This window comes from Pavona decussata, unplaced genomic scaffold, assembly GCF_977016875.1.
Source record: "Pavona decussata unplaced genomic scaffold, jaPavDecu1.1 SCAFFOLD_168, whole genome shotgun sequence".
NCBI classification, from domain to species: Eukaryota; Metazoa; Cnidaria; class Anthozoa; order Scleractinia; family Agariciidae; genus Pavona; species Pavona decussata.
Window position 1 is genome coordinate 639536 of NW_028145579.1, and position 12965 is coordinate 652500.

General features: G+C 40.8%; 2 protein-coding genes across 6 annotated transcripts in view; one reads left to right on the forward strand and one right to left on the reverse strand.

The window, feature by feature from the left end:
• Window positions 1-1310: 1310 nt before the first annotated feature.
• Window positions 1311-12965, reverse strand: part of LOC146464186 (monocarboxylate transporter 10-like) — a 25979-nt gene continuing 14324 nt past the window's right edge. For 3 of the 5 annotated variants that reach the window (XM_085130112.1, XM_085130111.1, XM_085130113.1), the window contains 2 exons: window positions 8865-8973; window positions 8237-8375 (listed from right to left, as the gene is read on the reverse strand). In XM_085130112.1, coding sequence (XP_084986238.1) covers window positions 8906-8973 — 68 coding nt within the window. In that variant the 3' untranslated portion in view covers window positions 8237-8375; window positions 8865-8905. Of the gene's footprint in view, window positions 2129-3859; window positions 4056-8073; window positions 8523-8864; window positions 8974-12965 lie in introns of those variants that run through there. The other 2 variants (XM_085130116.1, XM_085130115.1) reach the window with 2 other exon arrangements.
• LOC146464187 (uncharacterized) overlaps window positions 9310-12965 on the forward strand; it is a 5971-nt gene continuing 2315 nt past the window's right edge. The window contains exons 1-3 of the mRNA XM_085130090.1: window positions 9310-9683; window positions 11325-11996; window positions 12639-12965. The exon at window positions 12639-12965 is cut by the window's right edge and continues 225 nt beyond it. Of these exons, the coding sequence (XP_084986216.1) occupies window positions 9419-9683; window positions 11325-11996; window positions 12639-12965 (1264 nt within the window). The 5' untranslated portion in view covers window positions 9310-9418. The remainder of the gene's footprint in view (window positions 9684-11324; window positions 11997-12638) is intronic.

Genomic DNA, 12965 nt, shown 5'->3' on the forward strand with positions numbered 1-12965 from the left:
AAGTCTGGTGTAAATCAAGGCCGGTAGCTTGTCGGGGTTCCTGTTCCTCCTTGTGATCGATTGTAGCACGAGAAAAACAGTCGGAAGGCTTTAACATCTAACTTAAAACGACTTTGAATTTACATATGAATGACATCGCGCTTACCTCCAACACAAAAGGCCAGATCCAGCAGAAAGTTAAAAGCCTCAAGACCAACAGTAAAGGAACTGTGTTGAAGACAAAACTCCTCAGGCTGAATACACCCGACACCCAGCGAGTGTAAGTAGATGGTCAAGATATTATGGGCATTGAAATTTGTGTATCTGTGTGCAAATGTCAGCCAGAGTCGGTTTTGAAATTCGACGAATCGTACATGAAAAACAAACAAAGAAAGGAAAAAAAAAGGACGATACTAAAATCTGTAGGTTCGCATAGAGAGGTTCCATTGGAGTACAAGGTTGATGCAAGGATGACGCGATTCTAATGGAGTCTACACGACATCAACAGCTAAAGCATTGAAACTCACCGCGTATTAATAAAAATTATGGTATGGTATGGTATGGTATATGGTATGGTATGGTATAGTCGGACCGTGTGCCAAGAACGGACTCACTCATCTAATCTTCGGCACCTTGTTACCAGAAGAAGAAGAAGAAGAAGAAGAAGAAGAAGAAGAAGAAGAAGAAGAAGAAGAAGAAGAAGAAGAAGAAGAAGAAGAAGAAGAAGAAGAAGAAGAAGAAGAAGAAGAAGAAGAAATGCACAATATAATATAAATGAATAAATGCACAATAATGTATAAGCGAATTAATGGGACTTTGCCGAATTATCTAAATGAACACTTAATTTTAAATAATAAGCAGCACTCCCGCAACACTAGATATTCAAGCACTAATGCTGTTTGTCCTAAATATAAAAGAGAAACAGAAGGAGGACGCTCTTTCGCTGTTTCGGCAACAAGACTGTGGAACAGTACACCAATTGAAATTAGGAAACTAAATTCTGTAGCATGTTTTGAAAAGAACATGTTTGCCAAGATTTTTAAGGAACAACAATTTTTGCATCATTTCATAATTTAATAACTTATTTTTTATCTTATAATCGAATCCTGTCATATTTTATATTTTAACTGTATATATATATATATATATATTTTAGCTTACAGTAATTTAGATTGTAAATAGTTGTGAGGGCCACAAGTTTATTAGCCTTTGGCTATTAAGTGACACCCTCTTTAAATAAAGGCTTTACTTACTTACTAAGAAGAAGAAGAAGAAGAAGAAGAAGAAGAAGAAGAAGAAGAAAGTGATAACAATAAAGGGGCTGATTTGAGTCAATTAATTCATTTATTCGCGATAATGATAAAAATAAAAAAATGGGCACACTGTCTATAAATAGTGTACAATAACATTAAAAACAAATAAAATCCATTTGCTCTTTACAAAGGGACTGACTGATGAAAACATCGTGAAGTGAAACACTGAATGAAAACGGACTTGCGGTATGAGCCTTGTGTTCAGTACCTACGGTTTCTCTGCCTCTACATTCATTATTTAAAGATTACACAGGTTGGTTGACGTGTTGTCGTGTTGGATTTACCTGTCTTAACAAGTACAAAAGTTTAGAGACTTTCCAGTTCCTGTCATACAGGACGTAATCTCTGCCTTAACCAAGTTATCGAATAAGTGCCGAAGAGTACCCGAACGGTTCTCGACTCCTACTGTCCCATCAGAAAGCAGCACGAGTGCTCCGGAAGTCCTCCGTTTATCAAGGACTCTCCTTGTTGCTACAGGAAAGTAATGACTCGGACGAAAAAAGTGGACAGGATCCGTTTGTAAGAACAACAGTGTTAAGGGTGGCACGGCCAAGTTGCTAGGACATGAAAATGAGCTAAAAAGAGGTCGCGAAGTCTAAAGTTTGACCTTTTTGGCGTACTTATCGAAGTCTTCTTTGTTCAGTTTATAAGCCCAGTGCTGAAGAGTTTGCCGCACAACAGGCGACACAGCAAAGTTATCGTAAGCACAGCCGCTACGGACAATCTTTGTGATGAGGTTATTTCGCCAGCGTCCTTTATCCCCAGCGCATTTCTTCCAGCGATCAACCTGCCGTCTATCATCTTCCGTGCGCCGACCCAGATAAAATCTGCAATACCTAAAAAGAGAAAAATACGTAAGATCCAAAACTGACCTCTGCCCTCCCCACAGAGGGAAGCTTGTAAAAGAAAGTAAAGGTCATTATTGCTCCTTGTGATCTAGAGCAACTGATATTCCAGGAATTTTCCAGAGTACACAGGCAACATTTCCTTGACATTACACCCTCTAATTATGTGCCGATCAATTTGAAACTTCACCATCCCCCCCCCCCCCTCCCCCTGCAAATTCCCAGGTATTTGAAAAAAAAAAGCGACATTTTTCCCCTTAAACCTTTCCAAAGGTCAGGAGAACCACATGTATTCCACCGGACAAGAAGAAAAGTGTGAACTTGCCACCTGAGGTTCAAATTCCCCAGTACATAGAGTTAAAGTTCAAATCCAACACTCCTCAGCAAGGCCATTTGCGTCAAAAAACCCCACTCCTCGGGCACAGAAAATGGTCAAATGCCCAGGGTATACCGGTAGGGGATGTTGAAGGTTCAAATGGATCCGCGCATTACAAAGGTGTGACTGAAGTCTCATGCTCATCAAGAAACAGTTTGCAAAGGTGCTTCAAAAATGCATGGTTACTGATCAAGACATAATGACAGTAACTCCTATCACTTTGCCAGTTTGAACTCGTTTAACTATATCATATCTCTAAACCTGCAAGGGTTTTCCAGTAGACCAAGGAAAAACCACCATTTTCCAGAAGTTCTCCAGCAGCTGGATAAAAATTTATACTTCCATGAGTTTCCAGAATTCCAGGAGAAGTGCAAAAGACATACTTGGGCGATGGATTGCCCACATTGCCAGAGCGTCATTCAGTTTCTGTGGCATGAAGCAACTAAGAGTATTTCTGCTCCCTCACCCCCGTGGATGAGGTGCTAGTCAATCATATGAGTTCAGTGTTTTGTTGCTTTCCTTTGCAATAACCTTGGTACATCCTTAAGCCTATATCAGCTTTGATCATAAAGTTAACGAAAAGAGCTTATTATCATTACGCTCAAATAATCGCCTATTATTAGAGACAATGCGCCCAACTTGGTGGTACAGTGTACATGTAGGTCTTTACTTTTGTTGTGCCACCGGCTTTATGGAACAGCCTGCCGGCTGACCTGCATGTTAACATGACACTCAGTGTTTTTAAAAGCAAACTTGAGACGTTTTTGCTTAGGTTAGCATTTTAATGTAATTGCTATTTATCATTAATTTAATTAATTTCTTGTTTACACAACTCGTAAACTTGTTATCTCTTCTCTTGGCTTTTGATGAGCCATGCATCATAAAAAAAAACTCTCTTAAGCACCCCCCCCCCCCCCTTTTCCTTTCTCTATGTTGGCCCACACCTCTTGTGAGCATCCGTCCCTACCTCAAAGCCAAATTTTGTAATAGCCCTATTCCCCCCCCCCCCCCTTCCCGCTGCCCTCTTAAGGTGTAACCCTACACTTGTTCTCAACGATCTCTACAAACTATAGAAGGTTTGTAAACAGGTTACTCATATGCCACTCATTGACATTTCAATCCTAGCAGTATGCAGGATGTTTGTCTCATGAACCTAGTTTAATGGCCTTAGCTCCCACGAGTCTCCTGTAGCTCAGTGGTAGAGCATCCGAACTAGTAATCAGAAGGTCTTAGTTTCGACTCCTGATAGGAGCACTCGGAATTTCTTTTTCCGAGTTTGCCTGTGTCATTACTGAATAATACATCATTCTCAGGTTACTTATAGTCAGCGATACTTTATGACTTACCATTGAAACCAGCCATAGGGATCTTGCTTGTGAATCCAGCCAGATGATTCCCACATTTCCAAGCTGCCACCACATTTGACTTTATACATGTTGACTTCATTGCGATACACTGATGAAGTGACTTGAGTTTTGATGTTAAGGCCTTCAAACCAATCAGCTGGAAATTCCTTATAGACATCAGCAGAATATTTTGTTTCTGGAAAAGTGGGGTAAAAAAATTATTATGACTAAAAATTGAAAATATAAATAGGGAAAAATGGAAACCAGAAATCAGTAACAAACATTGGGGATCAAGGATCATTAGCCTCTCTATTGAAGACTGTCAATCTCATTGTCAACCATAAGCACATACATGTAAGCAATGCCAAGCACTATTCTTTTCTTCACCTTTCTTTGTACTTGTCTGTGCTGTAACCTGTATACCTGTTATGTATTTATTTAGCTGAATGAAAGTTGTCTTCTCCTAAAATTAGTTTAATATGACCTTAATATGTTGCTTTCTTTTTAGCAACCCCTTCCTTTTCATAGGCTGTCATGGCGTACCATAATTTGGCAAATTTTCTGACCGCAGTGGTCGCATATTTATTCCCTTGGAGCACAACATTCATTTGTAATTTTCACATTCACATTGCCGCAATTACCACCATAGTCAGCCAAGACTTGGAATTTAAAGAAACACAACAAATTGGAATTTTGTGAATGCTAGTTTTTGGGGAGGGAGAAAAACCTGATAAAAGCCCTTGGAGAAGGGAAGAGAACCAACCACAAACTCAACCCACATTATGGCGCTAACACAGGGAATCAAACCTGGGCCGCATTGGTGGGAAGTGAGTGCTCTCACCACGATGCCATGCCTGCTCCCCCATTATTTTACTAACAGATCAAAAGTTTCAGGCAAACAGTTCAAAAAAATGAGAGTCAAAGTCGAGGGAATCCCTTGAAGGGCAACTGACTATCCCTCATTGGGTGCATCCCCTGGAGGTCAGCTACAAACAAGGCTTATGCCTAACAAGATCTATACTATACTTGTTCTGTTGGATTTGAAGCTACCTATACAGTCCTCAATCCCAACGTACCAAGAAATAAAGAAACATTAAGATATATATACAATGTATGTGTCAACAGCTGCCATGTGCATCTTCTGGTTAATATCATGCTGCTATTTTGGTTAAGTTCTTAAGTTTATGTTAACATTTTTCAGGGATACAATTTTGTGGAGCTTGGGGTACCTGCAGAAATTTGGAAATAACCACCAGCCACTTCAAGACTTGTACAGCTGTAAGCCTCACGGCACTAGTAGTAAGCAGCCGTGGACCTACTGGCCAGACCGTCGGTCGGTTTGCCTGGGGGTTTCCTGTTTCCTGGGAAGGGGGGGGGGGGGAGGTTGGTGTTCCATGTATTACATGATAGGCCTTATCACGGTTTTCGATGCCATTTTGACAGGTACGCAAACAGGCTTGAAATAACAGTGTTTACAAGTATGGAAATCCGATGTCAAATAATTTTCATAAAACATCACCTCTGAAAAATTCATGAATTGGAAACTTTTGGCACTAGGAAAAGGATTTTAAGAAAAAAATTGGAGGGATGTAGCAGTGACAGAAAGCGTCCAGTCATGTTTTGAACTTTCCATACATTTCCCTGTATTTTTTCCCGCGAACCATTTTTAGTAGCAGCTCACGGCTGGTTTGCTACACTAGACTGCAAAACAGTCGTATTTTTGCGTTGGTTTGTCGTAGTAGTACGCCCGGTCTTCGATCGAAAGGTCTGGACCGACTGTGAAAACGAAGAGTGGGACTGGGGAGAGACGCTGAAAAATAGGACTGTCGGCTATCCATACAACTAATTCGTTCAAATTTCCCGTTGCTGTACGAACGGGAAATTCCCATTGGTTGAATTATGACGCTACCTGTCAACATAATGTCAATCGCACCTTATCAGAGATAATCGAACCTATGTCAATTTCACGCTCAAATGATCTCTTCGCGGGAAAATGGAAGACGTGGATTTGGATGTGCTTGCGAGAGATTTGGGATTTATTCTGAAATCAGAGCGAAAGGAAGCGGTCGAGTTGCTTCTCAGAGGAAGGGATGTTTTTGGTGTTTTTGGAAAAAGTCTTATCTATCAACTGTTTGTTCAGTGGCGAAGAACGCGAGCCCAAAAGCAGCTCCTTCAGTCGAAGGGCTGACGATCATTGTCATTTGCCCACTAAGCATCATAGAAGAGCCGATAACATCAAATGAGTTCAACCTTTCCTCAGCTGAACTGAAGTTTGAAGGCGAGATGTTAAATGTTGTTAGGAATAGTGAAATTCAAGTTGTCTATGCTGAACAAGTTTTAAACGAGAAGTTTACATTGAAGGAGACTGTCCTTTTCTCGTCGCTCGTTGTCTCTCATTGTTGTGGATGAATCGCATACTGTTTTCACATGGTACGGCTTATGATTTGAAAGTATTTTCATTGATACATTGATACTTTCGCCAGCATCGGCAACGTTTTACCGTTTATTCTGGGCTCAACAAACATATTTTCTGAGGATATCCAACCGGTTTTAAAATTCCCATACTGAATTTTAAAAGAACGACCACACAATCTGCAATTATCCGCCGTGGTCGCTTCCTTTGACTTTCTTCCACATCGAGGAAGCAGGTTTCTTTGGTGTTGCTTGATTCATATTTAAAAACAGAACACTTCCACCAACATTTCGGTTAAAAGCCGAACACGCTTACATTTAGGAGGTAAAATTGAATGCACAAAGAAGAGCTCCGTTGAAATCAAGATTTTCTGCCGATGTGACAACTTTCCTATGTAATTTCCTGTGAAAATAAACCCAGCGAGTGTATCATATTTAAATGTGGGCGGAGCTGTCATCGAATTTTCGCACCCAGTGATATCTGAGTCAGAACGAATTCGTTGTATGGAAAGCTGACAGTCGTTTTTCCTCGCAGGGCGTGTGAGGCTCGCGCTCGCGCTTTGTGTGCGCGAATCCACGCTTACAGCGCTTCGCACTCTTGTAAGAGAACAAGATGCCTGCTATACTGGCATTACGCGTGATGCTGGGGCTGATTCATTTATTTCAACTGTATGCTTCGCCGATTGATAAAACTATCCTTGCTAATGGAATAGTTTGAGTCACGACGATCGCGTTACGTTGTTTCCCTTGCGTTACGCTACTCAGGGTTTCAAGGGAAATTGCGGGAATTCCATTGCGATAACGTAAGCTTCTCAATGACCTCTTTTCAGTCTCGCGTCGTGGTCTAAGACTGTCAAACAAAGCACGATTCCTTCGCCAGGAACTTACCAATTTCCACCGTTTTGAATGTCGGGTGCTTCTTAGAAGTTATTCTTTCGATTTGCCGCTTCAAAATGGTAAAATTTCCGTTTGAAAATGGCACACTTGAGTCCAGAACATGTTAACAATATGGCGACAAATTTAATCTGTTTTTAATAAATAGATAAAATGATGCGTTGACGTCACACAGGTAGGGGTGAGTGGGTCCCCTCCCTCGCAATGTAAGCGACAAGAATGGATTTTGATTGGCTTGCTTCTGTTGAAGACAATCAGAACAATACATCCCGAGTAGGAGAGGAGAGGGTTTAATGAATAAATTAATGTACCGATTTGTGACTACGAGGAAGAAAAAAAAAAAAAAAAAAAAAAAAAGAAATCGACTCGTTTTTAGACACGGTATGCCCCCTCAGGGCATCCCGCATAAAAAACGACTGTTTTGCCTTTGTAAGAGAAAAAACGACTGTTTTGCAGTCTATCGCTGTACAGACAAATGTATGGAAAGTTCAAAACACGACTGGACGCTTTCTGTCACAGCTACATCCCTCCAATTTTTGTTCTTACAGTCCTTTTCCTAGTGCCAAAAGTTTTTAATTCATGACTTTTTCAGAAGCAATGTTTTATGAAAATTATTTGACATCGGATTTTCATACAAACACTGTTATTTCAAGCCTGTTTGCCTACCCGTCAAAATGGCGTCGAAAACCGTGATAAGGCCTTTTACATGCAGGCCAGGGTATCCTAAGTGCACTGTACGCAAGACTGTGAAACAGAAAAACCACGTAAGCTCTTGTCATATTGTGGGATTGTAGGCATTCTGTTCTTTAGTGTTGTCCGCAAGCATTGGGTTTCCATTACTTTAACAATACATGTAGTCCCGCACTCTGAATAAACAACTGTCCATTCATTAAAACTGCTGTACGTACCTGTCACGCTTGAATAGATTGGTCGAAAGTAAGTTCCTCCAAAGCTGCCAGCTTGAAGAACCTCTTTTGGAGTCAAGTTTGGTTTGAAGTCTGGAAAATCGGCGAAAATCAGCTTGCCCTGTTTGTCGCGTTTCGGGTTAAGGTTCTTAACTGGCGATGTTTTTGCTGAGCTTGTCGAAGGTTTCCCTGACGATAAAAGCGTCCCTTTGGTTTTGCTGTCCTTGCCCCCAGTTTTTCGCTTTTTCTTAGGGGATCCTTCGTTTGATGCTGATGATGATACTCGCTTGGGTGCCATTGTAAATCTTAACGGAGATTTAAGAAGAAAGCACAACAGAAATATAGATTTCATAGATTTTGCAGTTACATAATGCTTTGCGGCCAGGCAGTAGTAAAGCTCAGAATGGCCAGGGGCCTAAGCACTGAACTGGCGGGAATCTTTCTTTCTTTCTTTCTTTCTTTCTTTCTTTCTTTCTTTCTTTCTTTCTTTCTTTCTTTTTTTCTTTCTTTCTCTCTTTGCTTGTATATATAGCGAGTCAACATTTTACCCTTTTGATTCAACTCCCATAGTTACACTAGCAATGAACAAGGACCTATTGTGTCAAAGGATAAAATGCGTTGAAATCATGTTTGTTTTAGTTCGGGACTCGTGGCCAAGGCTGCATTCAGTATGTGGGTTTTATTTTCCCAAGATCTTCGGCTTGAGTTCCAAAATTGCTCAGCGTGCTTGCACACGATTGTGATTTTTGGCGTAAGGCAGCGTGAGACAGAGGTAGTGCCCGGCATAGGATTACCTCGATCATAGGCGTCAGCCTCATCAGCTCCCCCTCCACTGTCAGAATCTAATTTCAACCTTGGGCATTGACTGCACGAGGTCACGCGTAAAAGATCCGGATAAATAACCTGCAATGCAGCAATTACAAAAAATATACCATCACATTTATACTAACTGAATTAAGTCCTTTAGTTTATACAGTGGAAATGTAAGATCACTTGCCCGCGTGCATGCATTTTATGCCACTTAATTAATTTTATAAGAAAATTGCCTTTTAACCCTATCAAGATGGGGGAAGGGGGAAGAATCTGTCCGCGACGACTTTGAACCCAAATAAATTTTTTCAATATTGCGCAAACGCTATGAACCGTGATGACTTTTTCAGAATTTTATGGAGGGGTCCCGGGCCCCAGAAGACGGAAAAAGCCCGGTCTCATGATAGGGTTAGGGTCTTGATAGCCAGTGTTCCCTAGATAATTTCAACACCATGATTGACAAGACAGGTTACATAAATAGCTCAAAGTGAAAACTGGCAATTTTCCCGGTAGAGGCGCGTGATCTAATCTGGTCTGAATGTTGCATATCACATATCAAGTCGATCGCCGATTGTTGAGCAGCATACTCATCGAAATGATCACTCAGAGGCAAGGTTTGCCTTCCTTTGCTACCATTATTTCTGTTGTGTCAATTGTATTATACTGTGCTGGGTTTTTGAGAGTTGAATTAGAGTTAAAAGACCAAAAGAAGAGAATAAATGCTCTTGAAGACGTCGCAGAGGGAGAGGCAAAGCTACCGCACGACGACTCAAACCGGATGAAGTTAATCAAGGATACTCCTGGTATTTTTTTTATTTTGGTGCTTCAGTTTAGCAAAATGGTTATAAGTAGAACAATTTTGGGTCAAATCATGGCTTGGTATAGAAAGTAAATCGGTAACAACCTGGGCGGTGTCTACTCTCCCTAAAGCCCTCGAAACTGACATTTTTTTTATACCGGCTTCGAAAACTCAATAGTTTACCAAACGAAATAGTTTTCTAGTTCCTTTAGCTGGCAAAAATAAGAATTTGTTTAAGTTCAGCTAAGCGAGCCAAAGCAATGCTTAAATTAAACAAACAACAAAGACACAATGTCAGGAATTTACAGACGTGATCATTGACCCTATTGTGTGTGTCTCCCTTGAAAGCTTACCCTGGCCGGGTCAATATGTATTTTCCAACTTCAAATCATATATCAGGACATAACTTTGGAACAGATTTCTCTGCATATCTCATCGAAAGAAGAGATCATTCATAACCGAGTTGATAATATCTTCTGCTCCCGGAAGTTCTATCATGAGAATAGTGTTGAATACCAAAACTAGTTGACACAAACGCTGAAGGAACATTAGCAGTGTAGGGGTATTACCGATAACGTTGTCAAACCAATCCCGTTTAGACGAGCTCTCGATATTACAGCGTTTTACAGCCGATCTGCCAAAGTCGTCGTATATGCTACGGTTCACTCGCTGTGTCTTTGAGCGGGCTTTAAAAAAATTCGCGTGACTGTTGAAATCGACGGTAACGGGATTAATATCTGAATGTCAAGATAATGTCGTTTCCTGTGACAAACAAATGTCAGGTCATATAGAGAGCTTTTAAAAGAAGATAAGCTCCATATCATAATGCCGCCGTTCACTTTTAACTCAGTCCGGAATTGAAAATCAAAGAGATTCATCAGACTTCAATATAAGATTTAAGGGCCCCAAAGTGTGGAACTCAATTAGTGAAAATTCAAAAACCCTCTCAGTAAAAAGCGATCTTGTCAAAGATTATTAGTTTCTTGTATTCTTATTAGCAGTTGTGATGTTTCCCAAACTACCTGTAAATTAGTCTTTTGTTTAGTTTTGTCACCTTTCCAAGCCTTAATGTTTTCTTTTTTTCTGCTATAGTTTAATATAAAGCTTGTTATTAGTTGCCATAGCTATTGTGTGCTCTTCTTATATTACTTTTTTGTATTCATATTTAAATTTAACTATTCTAGGTTTCCCTCATAGAGTAGAATTAGCGTTTTTTCTCTCCTCTTTTTCTTTTTATGTTTGCATTTGTGCTTCAGCTTTCTTGCTGATGTCAACTGGCTACCTGGTTCCGCTAGCCCCTATGGTTATTCCAGGCAGCCAGTACTCCAATTATTACTTTTAATATTTTCTTTGTTGTAATTTTATTTTTGAGCAAGAGCAAGTACAAAAAAATAAAGATCGATTGATTGATTGATTGACTTCGAATTCCTCCCCATTTATGTCCACTACCAAGAATTTCTGACAGGTTTAAAAGTAAATGAGTGACTGGTTAATCATTTATCGATTTGCTGCTATGCCATATTTGCATTGCTGGTTCACTCATCTCTTGGTTCAGCTAAACCAGTGTAGTTTTTACTGTCAAATTGACACAGTGGATGGCCTAAATAGTTATATCGGTCTCTAAAATATTTTTATTGCCTTTTAGAATTCCTCTCCTCTAAACGCGACATATACAGGCGCAATGCCGATTCACCCAAGAACACGACGAACACTAAAAGCACAACAGACGTGATGCTCAAGATCAACAAGCTTTTATTAGAAGGTAGACTGCAGCTCTGCCAATCAAAGGGCGGCAACTGTTTGGCAGGCCCTCCAGGCCCTCCCGGTCCACCAGGGCCAAGCGGACAAAAAGGAGCCCGGGGACGAAGAGGACAGAGAGGAAGAACTGGGGACAAAGGAGATAGGGGTATCATGGGATCACCAGGAAAGAGCGGCAAGCAAGGCATCATGGGACCTCCAGGCCTGCAAGGAGAAATTGGAGCTAAAGGGCAAAAAGGAGATGTGGGCCCCAGAGGCATCCAGGGCTCAAAAGGAGAGCCTGGTGACTCGATTTCGGCTCCAGTTGTTGCTGTTTCTCCTGTCAGGGTGACAGTTAACGAAACTGAATCAGTCTCGCTCCAGTGCTCCGTCAGCGGTTATCCTGAGCCTGCCATGGTGTGGAGAAAACTGGACAATCAGTCGGTAATAAGCAAGTCTGCGGTGTCAAAAGGAACACTGTATTTAAAGGATGTGAAAGGAAGTGACTCTGGCACATACCAATGTTCAGCAGAGAACATCTTAGGAAAAAGTCAAGCTGTAACACAATTAGTAGTGAACGGTACGGTTCAGTAAAAACCAGTGATAAACTGTGTTTGCAGGGACCACCGTGACAAAATAAAAGTACCGGATCCTGTAGTGAAGGATCTAATCAGCAAAAAAAATGTAAAGCAAATAATCTAAAAAAAGAGCAAGGTTGATTTCACGGTCAGGGAAGTATACTTCCCTGACCGTGAAATCAGCCTTGCTCTTTTTTTAGATTATTTGCTTAACGGTACGGTAACTGAAAGTGAAATGTATGAAATTCATAAATTTAAACTGCGAATGAAAGAATGAATAAGTGAACGACATTGCAGTTATGTACGCAGTTTAAGCTCTTGTCAAGAGAAAACCAGAAAAAATTCAGGCTTAAACGGGATTCGAATCCATCTCTGCGATGCCGGTGCAATGCTCTACCAACTGAGCTATCAAGTCAACAACAGTCAGTTAACGATGTACTACGAGTTTTAAGAGGATTTCAAAATGAAGTGTTAAACAAAGGTGGTTCATATAGCTCTTTTATTGCTTGTGCACACCCAGGTTTATGATAAGCCGCCCATCAATCAATTTTGAAATCTTTCTTAAAGATTAACGAGATCTCTCTGAGGCACTTTTTTGAGAGGACATTTATTTATTTGATTTGATTTATATATTTTGTTTACAGGTCGTCCCCTTATTTCCCTACACCCGGGTCCGCTTTACGTCATTGAAGGCAGTAACTTCACCTTTCCAACTTGTCACGTGACTGGTCATCCCGCACCAAAGGTCACATGGGCAAGGTCGTTTGGTAAGCTGCCACAGGGAAGGATAAAGATTTTAGAAAACAGTGACATGCAACTTATTGACGCCCGAAGATCTGACTCGGACAACTACCTCTGTACTGCGACGAACCTGCTGGGAACCGCTGTAAAGAGAACTGTTTTAGTTGTGGTATCCCTCCCACGGTTCACTGTTAAACCACCCATGAAAGTCGTTGCATCGCTTGGTAGCA